This window comes from Antechinus flavipes, chromosome 2 (assembly GCF_016432865.1).
Source record: "Antechinus flavipes isolate AdamAnt ecotype Samford, QLD, Australia chromosome 2, AdamAnt_v2, whole genome shotgun sequence".
NCBI classification, from domain to species: domain Eukaryota; kingdom Metazoa; phylum Chordata; class Mammalia; order Dasyuromorphia; family Dasyuridae; genus Antechinus; species Antechinus flavipes.
This window is the reverse complement of record NC_067399.1, coordinates 192,475,134-192,500,932: the sequence shown is the minus strand read 5'-3', so window position 1 is coordinate 192,500,932 and position 25,799 is coordinate 192,475,134. Positions and strand designations below refer to the sequence as shown.

Genomic DNA, 25,799 nt, shown 5'->3' with positions numbered 1-25,799 from the left:
TGCCCTAAAAAAAGGAGAATTAGGAATTATTGAGAAAAAGAAGAGCTGGAGAAGTCAGCATGGTGTGATGGAATGAAAACTGGACTAAGCATTGGGAGATCTGACTTCTCTAGGGATTAACTCTATAATATTGGATAAGTAACCTGATTTATTTGAGTATCTGTTTCCTTATCTGTTAAATAATGGAGTTAAATAACATGAATATTAAAGGCCATTCCAACTCCAAAATCCATTAAAATGCTATGGGGAAAAGATCACTGTATCAAGAAAGTTTACACAGTAGACAAAAGGTATTGTGGAAGGATGTATATGTGTGTGTGTATGATTTCTGGAAGGCATAAAGAAGGAAGAAAATTGGAACCAGGTAAAGGTATTGGAAGAGGGAATTATAGGAGATGAGAATGAAATGAAGATCAAAAACTTTGAAACTGGTAGAAAAAGATGACATCAAAAAGTGTCAAGATTGCAGAATAGGAAAAGCTGAAAGAAAAGTAGCAAAGAACATAGGGAGCTACAAAGGACACCTAATTAAAGGAGCTTTAATTAGGAAAGATGTAATCTAGGAAAGGGGTAAGAAAAAAATTGTCACATTCTCTTCGTACTAATTAAAAGTGCTTTCCCCAATATATTAGCTAGAACAAAGATTCTTAATCATTTCGAATCATAGACCCAGTCAACAAGCATTTATTAAGCCTATGCTCCCTCTTCAGAATGTTTTTAATACATAAAGGATCAGGAAGGAATCAATTATAATGAATTTTTTGGGGGGGTAATAAATAAATAAATATATATATTATATATATATTTAAGATTGTGGATCCCAAGCTAAGAATTTTTGAAGAGGTTTTGATAAGGGATTCAACTAATCAGCGAAAACATTGAAAGCAAAAACAAACAAAAAATGTGCTAACTCTATTTGATTTTAATATGGTTTGATTACACATTTTGCTCTGTTTTTGAGTTGGATAAAATACAGGATAAGGCAGTATGGCATAGCATCTCAGGGGTCAGTCTTAAACTCAAGAAGATCTATGTTCAAGTTCTACTTTTAACACAAACTTAAGTGTCATTTAGCCCAAGTATCTCTCTCAGTAATTGCTAGAGAAAACTGAAAGTTTCACACAACAGTGTAAGAAAGAAGAAAAAAAAAAAAAAAAACTAAGAAAATCGAGCTATTCTTGATCCAGAATTCTTACTGACTTCCTTTCACTTAAAACAAATTATGATAGCTGACTTTCTCAAAGGTAACCTCTGCTGACAGATTTTTAAATCCTAAGTTTCCAATGCAGCTAGGGAGAAAACTGTGAGCCACATGTAACTGTTTTGAACTGTCCATGCATTTCCTATGATTCCACTGAATCATTAATTTTGCATAGGCTTTCCTGAATACTGTCCCAGGTCCAAAGTATATTTGTATACCCAAAACTTAAATGATAAGCTCCAATTTGTATATTTATTTTGCCAGCCCAAAGAAGACACATTACTTCAAAGGAAAAGACATTTGATTGAATGATATAGCAAGTTAAATAACAAGAAAAATAATTCCCTATCTGCACAGAGCACACTCTTGCAAATGTTACCAGACCATCATTGGGGAAAGGGGCACAAGAAAAAGCCATGTGACAAACAATAATGGTAGTAGTAATTAGCAGAGATGGGAATCAGAAAAAGAACACAGAGAGAGAAAAATAGGGAATGTAGCACTAAGGAAACCATGAAAAAAGATATAAGGGAAAATAGAAATGGATAGAGGAATTCACACATCCAGTACTGGCCTGTTGCTATTTTCTCTGGTGATATCAATGGATAAGGTTCTTCCTACACTGAATTAGGATCCTTTGCTATTCTGTGTTTTCTGCTATCCTGCTCTCTGATGGCCATCTCTGCTTTAAGCCAAATGTGTCAATTGAGTTGCTCTCTCTACTTCTGCTCTCTCTTTACATCTCTGCTATTACTTTTGTTTACTCTCTTCTATCATACACTAATTTAGAGGAACTCTGTCATTTCTGCCCTCAAATTGAGAGGAATCTACCAGATCTTTTGATTAATAGCACTTAGCATAGTACCTGGAACATAGTTGGTGCTTAATAAATGTTGTTGCCTTAATATAAGGAGAAAGATTTACTTTTTTTATGATTGAAACTAAGCTACCAATACAACCAGATAGCTAGAAAAGCTCATTGGTATTTTTAACTCTTGTATTTTGAATTTCTTGTCCTCTTTCTAGATTTACACAGTTCCTGTGTTAAAAGGGATTAGAAAAATTCTTCTAACTCCCATCATAACCTTGTTTGTTAATCTGGATCTCTAAAAATCATCCCAGAAGATTCCACTTAGAAAAAAATTACAGAAGAATTGTATGGAGCTAGGGTGGAGACAGGGTTCTTTTCAATCCTTATGAATGTATCTTTTTGCCATGGAAATCAACTCATACAAGATGAAAAAAGGGCAATGATATTCAGTAGAGCTGTTGATTTCCAATGCAGTTCCTTCATTTTGTATTTCTATCTTTGTAATTATGTGTTCCTATCAGCAAAAATAATCATATTCTGTCTCCTTACACTACTATTATAGAACAAAACCTATATTAAATGTACACATTTCTTTGGAAGCAGGGATTGTTGTTCTGTCCAAATTTGTATCTTTCCAGTTCCTAATATAGCTATAATGGGGCTTCTTTCACAGGACCTTGCATAATAAATGTTTGTTTACTTGAAGTGCTAGAAAAATTCTGTTATTTTTGAGTAACTAACTAACTAACTTTCCATTCTCTTTGTTTTGAAAGGATTGGAGCAAGGAATATTTTGATTTGTTTAGCTTTTTTTGTTTGTTTTTCCTAGAGTACAGTTAATATCTGGTGAGGAAAGAGGGCCTTATAGGTTTTATACCCATTGGCAATTATTCCTAATAAGCCAAATATATATGGGTACTAATAGAATTCATAGTTGGGGCACTTGGGTTGGAAAGCAAGAAACAAAAGGAGGGGGAAGATTGAGAAAGAGGGAGACAAAGAGAGTATTTATTGAAGATTTATTAAGTATCAGATGTGAATCCAGAAAAGAAGTAAGTATGGATGGCCAAGGCATTTCTTCAAATGGTGGTTTCAGGAATTCACTAAAGTTTTATGGATTGATAGATATCTAGTCTCAGACCTGATTAAACCCCAATGAGAAAGAGATCAATTTCAAGTGTATCCATAAATATTGTTGCTGTTGTTGTTTTAATTTCACCCAAGGTAAATGATATAAAATATCCAAAAGTTTCAGTAACTCAATCAAACAGGAAGTGATTTTTCTTTTTTTTTTTTTTGTTTTTAGCCTTGTTGCTTAAATGTCTGACAAATTCAAATCTGAGAAAATTTCCTTTGCATGTGGAATTCTTCAGGTTTCACTTCCTTAAAATAAGGTAGCTAAATTAAGTGACCTCTTAAGGTCTTTTCCATCTCCAATCTTCTTTGTTCTATAATAGTGGAACTTCTGTGCCCTAACTTCTATAAAAATTTAAAATTTACAAAGTTTTTTTTTTAACAGTAGACTTATAAAAGTAGGAAGTACAAATATTTGTATCCCTATTTTATAGATGTAGAAACTGAATGTTAAGACAATTGACTGGAAAGTGTTGAAACTGGGATTTAAATTCAGATCATTTGAATGCAAGACTAGAATTCTTTCCACAATACCTTGCTGCCTCTCATGTTCTATGTTCTAAAGGTCTTTCCAGCTCTAACATACTATGACCATATGAAATGCAAACCACATTTAACAATTGCATATGCCATATAATGGTATACTCTACAATCAGGAAAAGTCCTATTGGATGCAAAGCAGCTCTCTTTAGGTAATACCCTTTGGACTGAGGAAGGTGGTTAGAAATGGGAATGTTTGTTGCCTTGAGTCCATTGCACTAGTCATCTTTCGTTTTTGTTTTTTTGTTTGTTTGTTTTTTTTGCATGGGTCCTTCGAGTCCAATCCCAATACTGAGTCCAGCTGCCCCAGCCTCTTGTTTAGCTGCCTCCACTGCTGCTGGAACGTGCATGTGCTCTGGCAGCAGTTTCCCATGGAACATCCCCTTAAATGAATGGGACGTCAGGATGTGCTAGGTACGTTCAGCCACACTGGACAAAAGCGTATTTGCTGGATGGGTCTGGTGCGTCATTCAGCTCTGCGGCGGCTAACAGTGTTGGCATTAAGGGGTCAGAATCAGACTGTACACTCAGATCCACTAACCCCTTCTCTGATGTGGGGAGTTACAGCCTTTGTCATTTGAGGGTGGGGGTGGGGAACTGATTAATTTTAAATGCTGTATGATTATGGTATAAAAAAGATCCCGTGGTTTAACAGTAATTCGTTTATTTTATTGATGTTATTGGGAGGCAACTAGGTGGTGCAGTGGAGAGATCACTGGGCTTGAAGTCAGGAGGACCTGAGTTCAAATCTAGCCAGAGACACTCCTAAGCTGTGTGACATTGGGCAAGTCACTTAACCACTCTATGCCTTTCCACTTACTCAGTGCCTCAGTTTCCTCATCTGCAAAATGAGGATAATGATAGCACTTACCTCCCAGGGTTGTTGTGAGGATCAAATGAAATAATATTTATGAAGTGCTTTGCCAACTTGATAATACTGTATAAATGCTAGCTATTGTTATTGTCACAAATTATTTATAAGGATATGGGTATTGGACCAGATAATTTCATGCAGAATAAAAAATAAAGCTGCCACAGCAAGTACTTTTCAAGTTCCAAAAATATATCAACCTATAGAAAACACAAGCATAATCCTAGACTTTGCCTCAGTTCTGCTTAGGTATATTTTGAATCCTGTCTATACTTTAAGGTTGGTGTTGTTCAATCTTTTCAATTGTATCTGATTCTTCATGACCCCATTTGATGTTTTCTTGACAAAAAAAAAAAAATAGAGATTATTGCTATTTCCTTTTACAGACGAGGAAACTGAAGGAAACAGAGACTTGCCCGGGGGTCACACAGCTAGTAAGTGTCTGAGGCTGAATTTGAGCTCAGGTTTTCCTGACTACAGGCCCCATGTTCAATCCACTGGGCCATCTAATTGTCCTCAGATACCTTAGTATACTTCAATGTTTAATTCATCAACCATGAGTCATTCTCTTTGGTTAAAGTTAAACTAGACTTAATCTGATTCAATTCAACAAGCATTTATCAAGCACCTGGGCCAAAATAGGAAGGGGGTTAAGTATATATAAAAAAGTAATAGAGAGCAGAAAGACCTGGATTCAAGTCCTGTCTGAGACATAAAACAATGGTTAAGACCCCTGAGTAAATCACAACTTCTCAGGGCTCAAGGCAATCGCTTAAGACTAAAACTCAGAAATAGTTACGATCTTCATTGGTAGAGGCAGACACACCAGGAGTTCCCTACACTTAAACAGATAACTAATTCATAATGGGAAAAAGAAAAAATAAACAAGCAAATAAAAATTCCCTGTACTAAGCATTCTTTAAGTAAGGGATCTACATACACAAAAGAAAAGCAGCACTTGTTCTTATGAATTTTACAAACATCCAGTTGAGATAATTCTTGGATGGTATAAATTTTCTATAGTTAATTGAGGTCAGTAATAAAGAAATTTAAAGGTGAACTTCATTTTTTCACCAAATCAACATCATTAAGCACCTACTCTGTCAGCCACCATAATAAATGTTGGGGAAATAAAGACGGAAGATGCTGTCTTCAAGGAACTGCATCCTTCTAGAGAAAACAATATATACACATATAAGTCTATAGAAAATATTAAGCATAAATTTATTCAAATTGAATACAAAGAGATTTGGATTGAGAGGCACCAATAATTTGAAGGACACAAAGACCTCAAACTCAAGGTGACCCTGAGCTCAAGACAATAAAGGCTTTGTTCACTGGAATTCAAACACTCCCACTAATCCTCCTATAGTTGCATTAATTAATATTTCTATGTCTCTCCAGTTTGTGATAATTAATCTAGATATTGAAGACCTAGAGATAATGCCAAATGCTGCAATACTATCTGAATCTCTATAATAATAGTGATTATTGTTATTATAAATCCTGTTACTATAAAAGTACTGTTTGTGGTTTTGGATTTCTCATCTTATGATATGTATGGTAAGAATGGCAGTTTTTTTATTAACAGACTACTTTGCAATTTGCAATTTGTTGATTGCAATTACATTGAATCTTTGAGTAGTAAAAAAGGCACTAGATTTTGAATCAAAGGACTAGGATTAAATCCTAACTCTGCTATAATTTACAACTACGTATCTGTTTGACAAGCTAAACTTAAAAGTCTTAGTTTTCTTATCTGTCAATTAAGTGCCCAAATACTGTGATTCTAATGAAAGTGAAACACATTTTTTATTAACCAGAATAGTCTGTACCCTGACCACATCAAATTACAGGGAAATTTTGCACAAGTAAGATGACTCCTTTTGATATCTAATTTAAAAAGAAATACTTACTTGATCTAGATTTTTTTTCTAGATATTGAAGACCTAGAAATAATACCAATACTACAATACTATCTGAATCTCTATAATAATAGTGATTATTATTATTATAAATCCTGTTATTATAAAAGTACTGTTTGTGTTTTTGGATTTCTCATCTTATGATATGTATGGTAAGAATGGTAATTCTTTATTAACAGAATATGTTGCAAATTTGCAATTTGTTGATTGCAATTACATTGAATCTTTGAGTAATAAAAAAGGCACTAAATTTTGAATCAAAGGACTAGGATTAAATCCCAACTCTGCTATAATTTACAACTATGTATCTGTTTGACAAGCTAAACTTAAAAGTCTTAGTTTTCTTATCTGTCAATTAAGTGCCTAAATACTGTGATTCTAATGAAAGTGAAACACATTTTTTATTAACCAGAATAGTCTGTACTCTGACCACATCAAATTACAGGGAAATTTTGCACAAGTAAGATGACTCCTTTTGATATCTAATTTAAAAAGAAATACTTATTTGATCTAGATTTTTTTTCAAAGTTTATTGCCTCTGTACACAAATACACCAAAATACTGTTCTTCAGCCTTAAAACTATTGCTTCTTCCTTCTTTACAATGGAGAAGTAAGAAGTAGGAGTAGAGGATTTCTAAGATATCTTCCAGATCCAACATTTTATTTCTATGGCTTTGCCAAGGGGGAAAAAAAAAAGATAAAAAAGCAGGGTTGCCTTTACCTATAGCTGAAACACTTACATGATGATTTCAAGAAGAATTTCAAGGAAGATGATCCCTTCTTCCAGACAATACATCCTCCTAATTAGTTGATAATTAAAATTCTAGTATTAGCAATTCATTCTTTTGACTTGAGATCTTGATTTCTTTTTAAATTAAACACCTAAAAGAGGGCATAAGCATCTCCAGATTTACCCAGGAAATTTAGTTTAGAAAATTTTCTCCTGAAATTGAAAGAGGAGACACCTGAGTTGGAGACAGACACTATCAAAGAGAGAAAAGGATAGAGAAAAGAAAAAGTTGAGAGAAATTTCACCAATTGCACCGTGTTGGTTTGGACCCAGGACAGGGTAAAAATAATGAAAAACAGAATAATGGCTGCTCTTAATCTAAATTATAAAGTCCCCAGAGAGAAAATTAGCTTTTTTTTTTTTTACTGTTAAAAAAATAAAAACAATTTACAAAGGTTTTCAATTTGTTTGGATTTTAAAATCTGATCTTAAGAAGTTAGTCAATCTGATATAGAGGGGAAAAAATTCATATTTCAATTTAGGCCATATCTATTTAAAGTGAAATGGGCAACTGGGTCAATTCCCTAGATCAATAGTCTCCAAAATTTTCTGATAGTTCTCCATTTTTGATCTAAAAAATTGGACTTGATTTCATTACATATACATATTTATTTATAAATTATAAATATTTATTTACAAATTATTTAGTAAGAGGAAGCATGTTATTATATGTGTGGAGAACTGGCCTGCAAGGCAGGAAAGCCTGGGTTCAAGTCCTACATATTAATTGTATAGCCCTGAACAAGTCACTTAACTCTTAATTTTAGTAGACAACTGCCTAAGACTATCAGCTGCACAGAAGATGTCAATGTCTGTAGTAATTTAAGTGTCTTCCTGAGAGCTCCCTATACCAATAAAATCCAAACCATTAATTACATAGATTATAAAATTTATATGTAAGTTTGTTTTTAAATGAGATAAAGAGGAAATAAATTTGTGATTACTATAATAATGATTACATTATACTAATATTCTATTATAAAATTATAACATTTTACTACACTCCATGGAAATTCCCTGAAGTTATAAGTAGAGGAGGAATATGAATAGATTTTATCCTTTTGGCAACCAAGTAGAAAGCAGGATGGATTGGAGAATCACTCCTCAGCTTTCTGGCTATCCAAATGAGGATTAATTGGAGAGGAAGAGACATTAGGCAGGAGAACAGTATGGAGGCCACCACTGAGATAGTAGCTGTGTGAGTAGAAAAGAGACATGTGATAGAAGATGTGGGATAAAAAAGATAAGATTTGACATTTGATTAGATATATGAGGTAAGGAACAATGAAGAGACAAATATTACTCCAGAGTTATGTTCCTGGGTGATTGGAAGAATGGTGGTAACTTCCAAAAAATAGTAAAGTTCAGAAAAGTAGTTGTTGGAAGAAAATTGATGTAATAATATTGTAACTCATCTGGGTCTGCTCAACCTTTGAGACTCACTTTGTCCCACCCAAAATGAGCAGGAAATTAGGGGAGAAAAGGGGGAAATCTCCCTGATTATAGGCAAGGGTACTTGTCACAGCTACCAGGTAATGTGGAGATTAGAGAAATTCTTTCTTGCAGTACCTATTCTGGCTGCCTACACAGTAATTCAGTTACAACTGCTTTGAAGAGATAATACAAGCCCCAAGTTTGTCTGTTGAGGGGAAGGTGGGAATCTATCTTTCAAATCTCTAGTTGTTCTAGTAACACACCCTTTGGGACCAGACCTGGCCCACAAAGGGAAGCCTCAATTGAAGAACATTGTTTAATGCAATCAAATCAAAGGAGAGTTTTCAATTAAAAATATCAACATATAACTTTGCTGCTTACCAGCTGAGTGACCTTGACAAATCACTTAACCTCTCTGGGCCTCAATTTCTTCATCCAAAAAATTAGGGGTTTGGACTAACAAACCTTTGAGTCTATATGGCCCCTTTGAGGGCAGTCAAATTATATCTTTTTTTCTTTGTTAGGGTAGAAGAGAGCCACATCTGCCTTTTTTTTTTCATTTTTTTAAAAATTTCTAAATATATTTTACATATATTTAATTTATACTTTCTATTTTGTTCTATTTGGGGCATAACAAATGAGAGGGCAGTATATCTGCCTTGTTCTAATTGAGTAACTCAGTAACTGAGCCTCATTATTCAGCTGACCTTCAGTTATTACAATAATTTATTGTTGTTTGATCTAAAGTTCCAAATACTCAATTGAATTTTTTTCTATCCTTTATATTTCTGAATCTCTAAATTAATTAGGATCAGATCCACAACTAGGGTAGAGCAGTGCTTTGCCATGGAGCAGTAAAAGTATTGTGAGTACTGTCCTGAAATATTTTTCCCCTGCTTACCTTAGTCTTGGTTGCCTTGTCCCACAACATATTTCCTCTGCCCTTGCAATCATACCACCAGGGAGTTCTTCTCAAAATCCTCCCATTTACTCAGGTGCAAAAATTGCTGGTTAAGTATATGTTGGACATAATCTTGTCAGATTCTGTCTGGTTCTCATTAGATTCAATTGATTCAAATACATAATTATAGCAAAAACTCATGTTTCTCTAACAGTTGAAATTTTGGAAATTGTAATTCTCTATTAAGCCTATGAGATAGACAATATAGATATTATTTCCTCTATTTCACATCTGAAGGAAATGAGGCCCAGGAAGCAATAAAAATAAGCTTTTCTAATTTTACCAGTTTTTTTTAAAAAATTGAATCAAGAATGAGGATGAAAATTGTAAATCAAGAAAATAAGTATTGCTTACATTAAATTGTGAGACTAATTTTTGAATTTCAAAATAGAAAAGATTTAGTAACTGTTAAGTTTTATTTAAATTGGATTGATGATTGCTAAGATTCCTTCTAGTTCTAAATCTTATACTAAAATAACTATTAATCTTGTTAGTTAAGAGTCCTTTTTTAAAAAGTTTTACTGATACTTTTAAAATATTGCTTCTATTTCCTAATATCACTTCCCCCCTCAAATAAAATGCTTCATTATAAAAAAGAAATACAGTTAAACAAAATAAATATATTGACCATGTCTCCCTATATTCTTCATTCTCTACCAAGCATCTACCACCTCTCTACAAAAAGGAGAGAAGTATATCTCATCAGTAATCTGTAGCTACAGGTGATCATCATACTGATTTGAATTTTGATGGCTTTTATTATCATGTCCTTTTCTACCATTATGGTCAGTTTGTATAATTTGTCCTTGGTTCTTCTTATTTGTTTTATGTCAGTTCATCCAAATTTTCTCAAGTTTCTCTGAATAATTTGTATCTCTCATTTCTTATAGCCTATCTGATATCATGCCATAATTTCTTAGTCATTCATTCCCCAATTAGTAGTAACCTGCTTTGTTTCCATTGAATTCACTACCAAAAAGAGTAAAATTATGAATATTTTATCAGGGGACTCCTATTAATATCATTAATCTCCTTGAATTATGTTTCAATAGTGGGATTATGGAGTGAATGAACTTGAACAATTTAGTAATTTTTCTTACAAAATTTCAAATTGTTTTTCAGAGAAGTTAGATTAAGTCACAGCTATACCTGTTTTTACCATAACCCTTCCTATACTCATAATTTCCATTTTTGTCATCTTTGCTTAATTTGATGGCTGTGAAATAAAACCTCAAAGTTGTTAGTTTTTTCATTTGCATTTCTTTTATTATTTGTGCTATGGAAATTTTTATATGGTTACCCATGGTACACCAGATTTAAATCTGGAAAGGCCTGAAGAAGCCATCTAGTTCAGGCTCCTAATTTTAGGATATGCAGCTGAGGTCCAGAGAAACTGAGAAATTTGCCTGAGATTACAAAGGCAGTCTGTAAGGAGCAGTGCTTGGATTTGAATTTGCACACTGATTCCATATTGAATGCTGATAACTTTCATTTCTTCTTTTAAAAACTGTTTGTACACATATTTAACAACTTCAAAATGGCCCATAAGAGAGAGAGAGAGAGAGAGAGAGAGAGAGAAACTGATGAAGATATACCACATGTATGCACATCTACATATTTATACATACATGCATAAATTTATACATACATTCTTTACATATCTGAGATATCAGACTTTTATCAGAAATATTTGATGTAAAAATTAAGGTTTTTTTTGATTCCTGAATCCATTGTAAAGTCTCATATGAATAGTGACATAACAGAAAATTCACTAGTTGTAGAATCAAAATATGTAGTTCTTCTTCTTTCCACTCAGAAAAAATCATATCTGCTTTTTTTGATGTTCTGTAATTTCTACAGAGTAGAATGTGACCTGATCTTGGACTCCTTCCAAAGAAGTTAGTCATGCAAATGACCCATTATGAAAGAGTTTCACCTATAATGCCATGACACTGTATGGATCATGTTCCAGTTTTTAAAATGTATTTTTGACACATGTAAATAGCTGATGGTTATAACAATAGCTGATATTTCTATAGCCCTTTGAAATTAACTAGTTACTTTGTCTACATTATCAAAGTTTTGACCTGTATTAGGGTCTTCTGACCCCTATAATATGTAATAATAAATATCATATCTTTAATATACTCCCAAAGCATTAACATTAATTCATTAACCTCTATAACATTCTTTTTAGAAAGAAAAATGAAAAAAAAAGTTTTTATAAGACAAGATAAAGTAGGGATTATTCTAGGTTTTCCTGTGAATAATTAAGCAGTAATGTAAAAGAAGTTGCTAGATAAAATAAATTATGGATTTGTACCTAAACAGGTTAGATATGGTATATTTTGGAAGAGAAATGGACTTAGCTCAAAAGACCTGGGTTAATGTCTTAACTTTACCTGTGACCCAGGGACAATTTACTTTTCTATATCTCAGTTTTCTCACCTGTAAAATGAGGGTATTGAATAAGATGATCTTGAAGTCCTTTCTAACTATAACATCATATGCTCCAAAACCATAAAGAGGTAAAAGGACTGAAAAACAAATCAGAGATGGACTCAGGAACTGAGCTAAATTAGAGCCTAATCCAAATATCTGATTTCTTACATTTGCCACCCCTTATGTATGAAAATATAAAACTATTCTTTATTTATACACATCCATGCACATTATTTTAGATAATGCAGTGTTTATTATGGTCTTTATAAGGAAATCAGTTCTTTATAGTTGTGTGCTTGATAGGTCCCTGTCCAAATTCAGAAAGACATTTAAGTCTGCTAAAAATCAAAGTCAACAAACTTTTACTCCTATGTAAATATCAAGGTACTTTTGACATTGATAATCAAAATAAACCAAATAATAGATCCATTGGAAAGCTCTTCTAATATATACTTATATACCTATGCTTTGATAACTTTTCACAGACACCCACAGAAGGTATTAAGAATCTTCCTTGAAATATGAGGCAGTACCTTCCTCTGTTCTTTGTAGAGATGGGAAACTGTGGATTTGGAACATCAAAAATTATGGTGTATTTAGTTACTTTTGATCGTTTGCTTTTTTTTCTCTTTTTAATCTTTGGTATGCCATATGCCATAGGAGATAGTAATTCAACTTATGAGTTCATTGATATACATAGTATCTTAGTGAAGAAGCTCCCTTTACCAATGTAGGACTTGACTTTTCACTGTCATTTATCATCTTAGAGAGTTGATAAAGCACTGAGAGGTTGTGACTTGTTGATGTCATATAGCTAAAATGCATCAGAATTGGGATTTGAACCTAGGCTTTCTTAGTTTTAAGATCTGTTCTCTATTGACTATACCATTCTGCCTCAAAAAAATATAAGAAAAAATTGAGTATATTTTTAAAATAATCTGTTTTCATAAAATAAAAGATAAAATTTTAATTACCTTAAATTAGTGATGACAAACTCAAATAGAAATTTTTGTTGCATGTCCAACTCATCATGACCTCCTTTATGGTTTTCTTGGCAAAGATAGTAAAATAGTTTATCATTTCCTTCTCCCTCTCATTTTACGGATAAGGAGGCAAACAAAATTAAGTGACTTAGCTTCGGTCACACAGCTAGTGGACCTGAGGCCAGATTTGAACTCAAGAAGATGTGTCCAGTGCTCTGTCCACTGAGCTATCTAGCTAAAATGGGGGACAATAAACTATACATAAGGACCCCTCCTGGCTGCATATTGACTTAGAAAACTACATTCTCTGTGTTCTATTATGTTTTTATTTATTTTGTTAAATATCTCTCAATCACACTTTAATCTGGTTCAGGCTGTGCATAGGAATGTGTATGGGCAGCATGTGACCCCAGAGCAGCCTGTTTGACTCTTCAACCCTAAATGGAAGCTGGAATATTCCTGTGAAATGTGTGTGTGTGTGTATGTGTGTGTGTATATGTGTGTATGTGCTTGTGCATGTGTGTTTGTGTTCTTGGGATTATGAATTTAGGACTAGAAGAGGTTTGAGAGGCCATATAGTCCAAAGTTTTAGTTTGCAAATGAAGAAATTGAGTCTGCGAGAAGTGACTTGGCCAGAGTAACATAGATAGTAAATGTTAAAGGCAGAATTAAAATTTAAGATTTCCCAACTCCAAATCCAGCACTCTGTTTACTATACTAACTCATGAGAGACATTTCCAGCCAGATTATTGTCTTACTTTTTTTTACCTGTGAACTTAATCGGTTATAAATGGTATAAATAAAGATATTAGAGAAGTTACCCAAAGTCTGTGGCCATAAGCCGGTTAGCAATAATGCAGGCTGAAGGTAAGACCAGAAACAGAGAATTATTCTTCATCCTTATCTTTAATTTCCTTATAATGGCTATACAAATTTCAAGATTGCTTAATTCAGCTTTCCTTTCTCAACATTTTTTTTATCCCAACTTACTATAACCTTATATTATAGGTAAGGAAACCAATTTTGGGAAAAAATAATGTTTTATTGTCCTATTTGTTTTGAATAGTATTCAGCTTAATAATGACCCATAAGATTACAGAAGGCAGGATGGAGCAACAGGTTGATAGGTGTAAGATTTGTATTATGTCAGTGTGACCATGACACTATCTGCTTGGTGTTGGATAGGTAAACCTCAGTTTACTAGTGAGGTTAGGTACATAATTCCCATGGACCTGTCCAGTTTTAAAACTATAATCCTAGGACAGGGTTCTTCATCTATTGTATCATGGAACCCTTTGGCAAACTGATAAAATCTTTGGATTTCTCAAAATAATTTTCTTTAAGAATTCATCATTGAAGGGCATGCTAAATCTTAGTTGCAGATATATGAACAAAAAAAATGATTTTTTTCACATTGAAGTTAACAGACATCTTATCAGTCCTTTGGCAGTCCATGTGCCCATGGCAAGGAAGAGCCCTTGTTTTGGAATGACAACCAGAGGACAAAGGGAATGCCTAAATTGAAATTAGTCTTTAAGGGGAAAAAAAAACTACTTTCCTGTGCTGGTCCAACTGCCTCCATGCTGAGAACCTGCACAAGTTTTCATGGGAGACAAAGAGGGGGCAGTTTCTATGGGAACGCAGTTAGCTTCATCTGCTATTTCTCAATGCAAGCTGCTCAGTACAAACTCCTAAAGCATCCTCTCCACAGGAGACCAGGAGTAATCACATGTAGTCCTCATTTTTCACAGGGAATGCCTTTCAAAAGTCAGATGCAAAATGAATTTTTGTAAATAGATATTAAATACATCAGGATAACTCACTTTAAGTATAAAGGAAAACTGATGTAAATATTGTTCTGAGCTAGGAAACCTTTGGGAATCCAAATAGTCACCTCCTCAAAAGCAAAATGCAGTTGAGAAAGGATCTGCCTTTGAAGCCTGGAAGCCCAGAATCCTCATTACTGAGCAGAGTAGCTTAAACTCATTAGGCCTTAATTTTCTTACCTATAAAATAATGTTGTAGTAGATGATTTCTGAGGTCCCCACAGTTCTAAATTTATGTTCTATTTTATTTGATTAGAGTTTGGGATTTTGTTTGTTTGTTTGTTTTAAAACAGACTTTCCTGAAATACAGAAATTGAGAAAGGGAATAATAATATCTTGACTGCTAAAGTCCATGTGAATGCAAACAATCTGAAATTTTCAATAGGTATACTAGGGACTGTGTTGGAGTCTGATGATTTTATGAAAAAAAAAATGAAACTATCTGCCTCAAGGGCTTTGTTGTCCATTGTGTCCAAATCTTTATGACCCTGTGGACCACAGCATGCCAATATTATCCATGAGGTTTTCTGGCCACCAGTACTAGAGCAGTTTGCTATTTCCTTCTCCAATGGATTAAAGCAAATAGGAGTTAAAAATGCCTTACCCAGAGTCACACAGCTACTAAGTATTTGAGTTCCAAGCCCAGTACTCTATCCGCTGAGTAACCTATCTGTCTCAAGGATTTTACATCCAAAAAAACTAGGTTATGGGATAGAATAAAGCAATAATTCCAGAATTTAGTTCATGTGCTCCAGAAAAAACAAAACTCATAAATTTAAAGTTTGAAGAGATTGTAGAGATCATCCAAGCTAATCTACTCCTTTCACAAATGATAAATCATAGAAATTATGGATCAAAAATAACAAAGTAAAGTGAGAGATTAACAGTTACTAATAGGAAAAACTGAGATTAAGTCCTCATTTATAAAATGAATTGGAGAAGAAAATGGCAAATCACCCCAGTACCTTTACCAAGAAAACTCTAAATGGAGATAGATTGGAAAGATAGGAAAGGACAAGTCTATAAAGTCATTTAAATACCACATGGAGAAGTGTATATTTGATCCTATATGTAAAAGAACCATTGGAGTTTTTTAAGTAGCAGAAGAACATGGTCAGACCTATGCTTTAGGAAAATGACGTTAGTGGCTTTGTATAGAAGAGATAAGAATAGAGAGATATTTGAGGCACACAGGCAAGTATCCTTGGCTCCTACTTCCACTTGCACCTCGCTGTTAGAAGGTGCTAAAGATAGATTACTGATCCTTAGAAATAAGTATTCCCTGATTCTGAATGAGCTAAGAGCAAATGTACAGAACAGCAGAAATCTTTCAGTGTCTCTGGCACTCCGCTGTAACCACTGAGTGTTCATGCAAATGCAGATTTCCACATGCCTTTTTGGGTTTGTTTTTTAGTCTGCTAACTGTAGCATCAACAGCATGAGGGAGGTCTAGTTCACACTGGGTAAGTTCCAATCATGATTAAAAAAACAAACCCAAAATGCCTGTATTTTAAAGAAAGTCAGCAGGGATAATGGAATCCTCAAGAACATCATAAACTTACAGATTCCTACATATAGAATTCTGGCGACATGAGCCAAGTTGAGTTTGTGTGTTTGTAGATAGAGGGAAAAAAATTTTCAGATGCTTGTTTTTTTCTGCATTTTTTTTTTGGCAAGGAAAAGATATTTTGATAAATGATATTCAAATTTTCCAAAAGTTCCTTTAAAATCTTATGTAATAGGAATGCACTTCATTTTAATTTATAATAATTAAAATTAAATGGTCATTTATTTATTTATTTATTTGTTGTTTCAGTTGTTTTCACTCATGTCCAACCCTGTGTGACCCTATTTGGGGTTTTCTTGACAGAAAACTGCAGTGGGTTTGCCATTTCCTTCTCCAGCTCATTTTATAGATGTAGAAACTGAGGGAAACATGGTTAAGTGACTTGCTCAGAGTCACATAGCTAGTAGATATCTCAGATATCTGAGTAAATATTTGAGGCTGGATTTGAACTCAGGAGGATAGGTGCCATTGTGTCACCTAGCTGCCCATATATAAGTATAAATTATGTTAATTACAATATATATTATTATATAATTTTGTTTTACATGGTTTCTATATATATATATATATATATATGTGTATACATATATTTCCATATGTGTGTTATAATGTATATGCACACTAATATATGTGAGAGTATAATTCCACTGGACTGAGGATCAGCTTTGGAGTCAGGATAACTTAAGTTCAAGTTTCTGTCTCTGACGTATACTGGCTTCATGTGACCATGAGCCATGGTCTGAGCTTCCAGACCTGAGTTTCCATATGCTGATTTGCATTGTTATTTCTTCTCTAAAATAATAAAATAACAGATCTGATGCAGACATTGATGCAGGTACTATGGATAAAAAATAAAAGATCATAGTCTATGACCTTAAAGAGTTTACAGTCTAACTGGCAGAAGAGACAGCCTGTGTAACACACTAAGTGGAGACATATATATATATATATATATATATATATATATATATATATATATATATATATATATATAACTAATTTTGAAAATAAAAATAGGTCATTCACTTATATTACATGGAATAAGCATTTAGTGAGCATTTGTTATCGATACCATGCTGGAGTAGACAATGATAAAAACAACAGTTCTTGGCCACAAAGAACTAAACACTATTGCTTAAGTTAGTCAGTCAATAAGCATCATTAAGCACTTCTAGGATATTCAAAAAAAATAGATTTATTTTGGTGGGGAAGGCACTGTGGACAAGATGGCAGTAGGAAATCAGGAAAGGCTTCATTTAGAAAAGGTTATGTTTGAACAAAAGTACTGGCTGAAGCTAGACATTCTAACAGGCTGAGGTGAATGGAGAGAGCATGTGTGCTTTCCAGAAAAGAGAGAATGGATTGCTTGCATTGACCAATACCTTTTGGCCCTCCTGGGCAACTCAGCTATGCTATTCTACAGCAGTAGAGTTTCCCAAACTACTGAGAGTACAGAGCCCAACCAATAAATAGATACTTAGTCCAAACTCTTGATATGGAATATTACTGGTGAGGACATTTTCTCCACCTATTCATCTGTTCTGACAGTACTATATGTTCTATATTATAACTCCATTACAATATAATAATGTATTGACATATAAGCACAATATGTTATTACATGGTATATATTATGATATAGTATTTTATTATATATTATAAAATGATATTCCCTGCATTGTATTATATTACAAACACTTGTGATAGTAATGGAAAAAACTAATGAATATTTCTGAAGATTTTTTTCTCATTAAAATGATAGATTTGCAGTATTTTAACTTAGAAGAGCTAGAGAGAATATTTGAGAAAATGAATGTCAAGTATAAATGACTTGTTCTTAAGTAATAGTATCCCCCGTTTTAATAAATTCTTAGAACAAAACTTTTATGTCACAGTTTCTTCTAAGAAATGATGACTTGTATTAGTTATAGTTCTTCCTCTGCTGAAGGTTTGTACATGTTTTTATAGGTAATTACCCACTTGGGAAAGCAACCCACATCTGTGGAGGATGGGCTTTTACCCACAAGCAAATATGGGTAGTGGGAGGGGGAATGACCAGTTGAATTCTACCGAGTAAATTATTTGAATATAGGCTACTAAACATTTTATTTTTTTCAAACTCTGTGTGTTTGTGTGTATGTGTGTATTTGTATCCAATCATGGGTGAGTATTCAAACTCTAGGCAGGCTTTTATACCCATGTAAAATATCTTTTTACCAATGTACATATTGCTATTTTTTAAATCCTGTTTTCTTCTTCTTCCCTGCCTTTATTTTTGATCACTCTTAACCTTTTTTTAATTGATACGAAAATGTATTAATATGAAACACATCTCTCATTTTCTGTTACTGGTTTCTAGAAAAACTGTCTAAGAAAATTATTTCCATTCTGCTGTTTGTTACTCTCACTGTGGGAACTGGCCCTTAACTAAGCTCAGGTTTTCAAGATGATTATGCATCCTGTGAGAGCTAGGATTACATTCCCTTGCTTGAGGCTGCACATGACTTAGAGCAGTTTAAAATTACAACAGGCTTTCACACATCCTTTTGTCAAAACATGGCATTCGTGCAACTAAAATTGGTCTGCATTTCATTTGATTTTCTATTTTGCTCATTGAAAAGTATCCTCTCATCTTGAGATATTAGGTTTCTTGCTGTCTAAGCCTCAAGTTTTTATATGTACTGACCTGATCTCAATATTTGATATCAAGTATGTCTTTCCATTCAGAAAATCAATACAAAGTTCTCATTGTCTGTATAAATATAATTAAATAATTCTAACCCCACCAAATTAAAATTTAATTTATTTATTTGATTATTTGCTTTATTTATCTAAGTATCTATTCATTATTATTATTTTTACTTTCGTATTAAAAGCTGGTGCCCAGCAGGTGACTTGCCTAGAGAAAATGTTAAGTTACAATTTCACCACTAGATGGTGATATTGTTTAGCATCACTGTAATTTAGGCCAGAGGTGAAATTAGGAAAAAGTACCATGTTTTGCCCTAATACCTGGTCTCTATATGTTTCATGATGAGTATTGTGAGATTGTTCAATTGATAACTTACTGTCAGTGAGACAACCTACAAATCATTCGATTACTCATGACAGCAATAAAACAAAAAATCCAGAACCTCTTGGTCTCTGGCTTTTAGTTGCTGGCTCTAAAGTTGGCATAGTTTGTAAGGATCATTATGATGTAAATAGTCTTCTAGATGAAAAATGGTATGAGAGAATAGCTTGGTTTAATGTTTTAATCAAAACTGAACTCACAAATCCATTTTGGTGTACACAACTAGCCAATCAGAAAAACAAAACCAATTCATTCAGTTACATTATACTCAACAAGCATTTATTAAGTTCCTGCTATGTGTGCAGGACACTGGGATGGGCCTGGCAATACCTGGACAGAAACCAAAACCAAATAAATAGTCCTACCCACAAAGAACTTAACAGCCTACTGCACAAACTAATTAATCACTCAGTAAACCAGAATTTTTCTTAAAAAAAAAAATTCAGGCTAAGTTCTGGTTACAAGAAAAGGCAAAACAAGACCAATAACAAAGTACTTGATTTCAAAGAGCATATATTCTAATGGTGGAGATAACATGTCACTAGATATATAAGAATATATACAGGACATCTGGCAGGTAATCCAATGGTAGTTCTTCAAATCCCACCCAAAGAAGATGGAGTTTGAGCCGAGTATTGAAAGTAAGACAAAGTAACCAAGAGAGGACAAAACGTTCTAAGCATAGGTGAAAACCTGGACAAAGGACAGCCTAGGAGATGGAGTGCTGTATTCCAGGAACTAGAAGTCAAATCAGTCTGTGTCAATAAAGGTAGCCTGAGAGAAGATAAATTTTTTGTTCCTTCAGACCACATTACAATCTAGGTCACTGAACACCTTAGGGCCTCTTGTTTTGATTTTCAAGGTAACCAAATGTTGGATTAAGTACAAATAGATTGCTTTATAATACTGGGGATCAGGGCAAAGAGTGACACCTGCTTTACATACTATTACATAAGACTTTTAATGGAAGTATCCACATTGTTGTTATACGAGCTGCAAAATTTGATCTGTGGCAGATCCAACTCTACATAAAGACACGACTATTAGAACTGCACTCTACTGAATTTAAAGAGCTCATGACATGGTTGGTGTCTGTGATTTCTTCAGTTGGAATTTCCCCATATGGAAACTCCCTCCACACATATGGATGGAGACCTGTAACTCCTTTGTAATAGATTGAGAGACTTGGTCTTAGAGAGTTGATCTTCAGGTGTTATAAAACCAATACCAATCAGAGATAGAATTTGAAATAGGTCCTGACTCCAAGTCTTGCCCTCTGTATACCACACTTCTGAAAGTATCCATGAGAAAATTTGACTATATTTGGGATTCTCATTTGTTGTTCAAATCAACTAATTCAATTAATTGATGACCTAAGAAAAATAAAATTGTTCTGTGCTCAAAGAACTATAGAATGCTATTTTCGGCACATTTCTTCTTAGAACTATGATAGCATCCTAGGAGAAAGAATTTAACCTAAGTTTTGTATTTGGAAGTTATACTTTGTTTTTATTGAATTAGACATTAGACTTTAGTTCAGTCAAGTACTATCTCTACAGAGACAAGTGGAACAATAGTAGAGACAGGTCTTTGAGAACTCAGCAAAGAAGGTGCTTTTTTTAGAACTTAATTGTTTGAACATTCTGATTTTTTCCCCAAGTAAATTCCAGTAAATGATGCTATTTATAATTTTAATTCTAGGTGCCCCACCCCCGGTTGTGATGGCTCTGGACATATTACTGGCAATTATGCTTCTCATCGAAGGTATGTAAAATGATCCTTATTCTTTTTTTCAAATATGTCATGTATTAATTAGTAAGATATCAGCAAAACATAATTAGTGCCTGGGATGGCTGCTGATCAAACTTTATATGGACATACTAGGTGAGAGAATTTTTCTGTAAAGCAAGGATTCTTAAACTGTTGTTTGTAACCCCAAGTGAGGTCTTGTAACTGAATTTGGGGATCATGAATTATCAGTAAATGTTTGTTTTTTATACCTATTTTATATATCTATATACCTGGGGTCATATAAAAATTTCTCAAGTTAAAAGGGGTCACTACTGGGAAAAGTTTAAGAAGCCCTGCTATAGAGAATATAGGATGTCATGGGAATTAGACCTTTGTAATACTAGCACACAGTTAACACACCCTGTCATGGCAGTTCCTTAAAATTGAATTTTCTCAAACAAACTCAAACATCAAACTAAAATAAGCTTTTTCTTGAACTTAGCAATACTGAGAGAGAAGAGGGAAAGTCTCCCCTCACCTTGAAATAATAATAATCCAAGAAAAGTCAAAGAAACAATGTCCAATCTAGGACTATCTAGGAAATATATTATCATCCCACTATCATATACCAGTCATAGATATTTAGAAGCAAACATATTCTTTTAGACAATGAAATTTTTAACTACTGAAGTTAATGGTTCCTGTGAGCAGGGATCAATAGAACTTATGATTACATTATAACAGTGATAAAAATTTTATGCACAGTATTGCAAATGTGTGTGATATTTATCTGCATGTGTGTGTATATATATATACACACATGCATGCATACATACATACATGTACACATATATTGTTGAACCTTGCTTTGCCTGGTAAAACTATTTGATCAAGTAAGATAGGAAACTTTATATTAGGAGTAATTTGGAAAAAACTCTTTGGCATACTGTCAACAATAGTGAATCTATTTCAAATGGTGATAGAAAATGTGCACTTAGTTCTTTGCCCTGGATTAATAGAGCCTGAGTAGTAAAGATGATCACAGAGGTAATAAGGAGTCAGTCAATACACATTTATTAAGAGCCTGCCATAAGCCAAGCATTATGTTAAGCCCTAGGGGTCAAAAAAAAAAAAAAAAAGGCAAAGGACAGTCCCAAAAAGCTCACAGTCAAAGTCACAGAGACAACAAGAAAGAATGAATAAGTATGCTACCTGGAAGTAAAATACAAAACAATAAAACAAAGAAAGACACTAGAATCAAGAAGGGTGGGAAAGATGGTTGATGAGATTTTAGCTGGGATTTGAAAGAAGCCAGTAAAGTCAGGAGATAAAGATGAGAAAGAAAAACATTCCAAATATGGGAGAAGCCAGAGAAAATGTCTGGAGTGGTAGAAAGATGGGAAGGCTTGTTTAAGGAACTGTAAGTAGTCAGTATTCCTGGCAAGGAATAAAATTGAAAAAGTATTGGGAGGGAAGTAAGAAGTAGATAGGTTATAAAGGACTTTGAACATCAAACAGGATTGAATATCTCACTCTGGAGGTAAGAGAAAAAACATTGGGTTTATTGAATGAAGGATGGCATAGTTAGAACTGTTCTTTAGGAAAATCACTTGTGACTGAATAGAAGATTGAATGGATCAAGGAAGGACTTGATGCATATTGAGATAAGGGAACTCCTTTAAGACATGGTCTTTTGAGGGCAGTTAGGTGTTGCAGTGGATAAAGCATCAGCCCTGAAATCAGGAGGACCTGAGTTCAAATTTGACCTTAGACACCTAATACGTCCTGGCTGTGTGACCCCAGGGCAAGTCACTTAACCACAAATTGACTCAGCAAAAAAAAAAAAAAGAAAGAAAAGAAAAGAAAAGAAAAGAAAAGAAAAAAAGAAAGAAAGTGTCTTTTCCCAAAGAAATAATACTTGTAGTCTATATGTAATAATCTAAGTTTATATGTAATAATCATATCATAAATACACACATATACATATAAATATATATATGAAGCATAAATTTTGAAAATTCTGATGCCAGATAGTTGTTTCTTGTCCATATGCATAGACATAAATGGATTGGTCTGCATATGATAGCTAGCAGCTCCTTCTGGCATGCATTCAAAATGGTTAAATTCCTGAAAAATCCATGGTGCTTCCTCTCTTGAGAGCTCTGGATTGAAAAGCAAGCACAGTAAGAACAGATAAACAATTTGATTTGAAAATAAAATAAATGAGGAAGAAAAGTTAAAGGGGAGCCAAATTGCCTACCCATAAGTCATAGCACACCTACTAACTATGGATATCCCCCAAGGATCTCTTCTGGTTTCTCTTCACTTTTTCCTCTAGAGAAGAGCCAACTAGGTGGCACAGTGAATGGAGCAATGACATTATAGCAATCAGGAAGATGTGAGTTCAAAGCTTGTCTCAGACACTTACTAGTTAAGTGATCCTGTAAAAGTCACTTAATCTCTGTACGCTTCACTTTCCTAAACTGTAAAAATAGAAAAGTATTTATATAACATTTAAATATTTACATAATGTTTAAAAGATTTATAACACTGACACATAGTAGCCATTTAATAAACACTTATTTCCCTCCTCTACACCAAATCATTTAGTGATCTCATTGCTTCTCATTAGTTCAATTTTCATCTTTCTAAAGATCTATACATCTAGCCCTAGTCTCCCTTATGAGCTACTGTCAAGCATCACCAACTGCCTTTGAGATACATTGAACTCTGATGTCATAGATATCTCAAACTAAACTTGGCCCAGTTAGAGTTCAGTAAAGGCTTTTAGCAAAAGCTAAAGAGACACTGGAATGTGTCTTCAGGTCCAAAGTAGACATTAGAGGATTCAATAGCTCGATTTTTATGAAGAAACTAGCAAGAGTAGGGACTTTCTTGCCCAGACACATAGAAGCTTTGTCCCTAGTCACTCATTTATATGAGATTCTCAAAGGAGTCAGGAGTGAACATGACTGAATTGAAAATGATCATCTTAAGGCAAGGTAAAGTACTAGCTTTTGAACCAGAAAGAGGAGGCAATACCTCTCCCACCTTCCGTCTCTTAATTGGAGATAACAAGAGCCCCAGCTCTAGTCTACCATCTGTCTATCTATCTAGTCTATCCTTTTCCACAATTTTTCCAGCTTCAGGAACGTCAGCTTTTTCTGTAGCTTTCTTATAAATACAAAACAGAACTTATCAATCTGTTCCACTCCCAAGCCCATGCCTTTTCCCAACTTTCCCCACAACTGTCCAAGGTACTACCATTCTCTACCATTCTCCCAATTATTCAGTGTCCTCTGAATCATGCTTGATTCCTCACTCATATTCACCCCACTTAAGTAATCTGTTGCCAAATACTATCATTTCTACCAACACAATATTTCTCCCTTCTTTTCACTCATATTGACACCATCCTAATACAAGCTATTATCACATCTTATCTAAACTATTGCAATAAGCTTCTGATTGGCCTGTCTTTAGTTTCTCCACTCCAATCCATCCTCCATTCAGCTGCTAAAGTGATTTTCTTAGAGTATAAATCTGAATACATCCTCTGCCTCCCAATATATTCCTGTGGTTCTCTTGTTATCTCCAGGATCAAATACAAAATCCTCTATTTGATATTTAAAACACTTCGCAATCTGGCCCTTTCCAATCTTTCCAGTCTTCTTCGTACTCTCCCCTCCAGACACTGAACAATACACTGGTTTACTTGCTGTACCTCACACATGACATTCTCTCTCCTGTTTCTCTGTACTAGCTGTCATGCCTGTGATGCTTTTTCTCTTCCCCTTTGCCTAAGTTTCTTTGACTTCCTTCAAGCCTCAACATAAATCTTACTTCTGTGAGAAGCTTACTCTCTTTCCCTACATTTGCTAGTACCTTAACATCTTGATATTTCTTTTTATCCATTGAATACTATCTTGCATGAATATTTTCATGTTGTTCTGGTTAGACTACACACCTTGAAGAGAAGAATTGTTTTTATCTCTCTTTGGATCCCAGAATTTACCACAGTACCCAGCAAATATTAAGTGTATGATAATAACAATAATGATTTTATTTATGTATATACATATATATTCCAGGCATTATTTTTGTATTCCCAATAGTCATATAATATTGTTATATATGTATGTAAAACTATCATTATATTATAATAATTATTAATTATATAATTAGTACATCGTTAATATTATATTGTTATAATATATAATATTACATATTACATAATTATAATATATTATTATATATCATATATATATATATATATATATATATAATTTTTAAGGTTTGCCAAGCATTTTACAAATATTGTCTCATATTATCTTCATGATAACCTTGGAGAGTAGGTGCTATTATTATTTGAAAGATAAAGAAACTGAAGCACTCAGAGATTAAGTGAGTGGTCCATGGTCACATGGCTAGAAAATGTTTGAAGATGCATTTGATCTTAGGTTTTCCTATCTCCAGTTTTAGTACTCTATTCAATGTACCATCTAGCTAT

General features: G+C 33.8%; 1 protein-coding gene across 12 annotated transcripts in view; it reads left to right on the top strand.

Moving 5' to 3' along the window:
- Positions 1 to 25,799, top strand: part of MYT1L (myelin transcription factor 1 like) — a 692,774-nt gene that overhangs the window by 586,820 nt on the left and 80,155 nt on the right. For all 12 annotated transcript variants that reach the window (XM_051976041.1, XM_051976033.1, XM_051976034.1 and 9 more), the window contains one exon: positions 21,260 to 21,322. In XM_051976041.1, the coding sequence (XP_051832001.1) occupies positions 21,260 to 21,322 (63 nt within the window). The remainder of the gene's footprint in view (positions 1 to 21,259; positions 21,323 to 25,799) is intronic.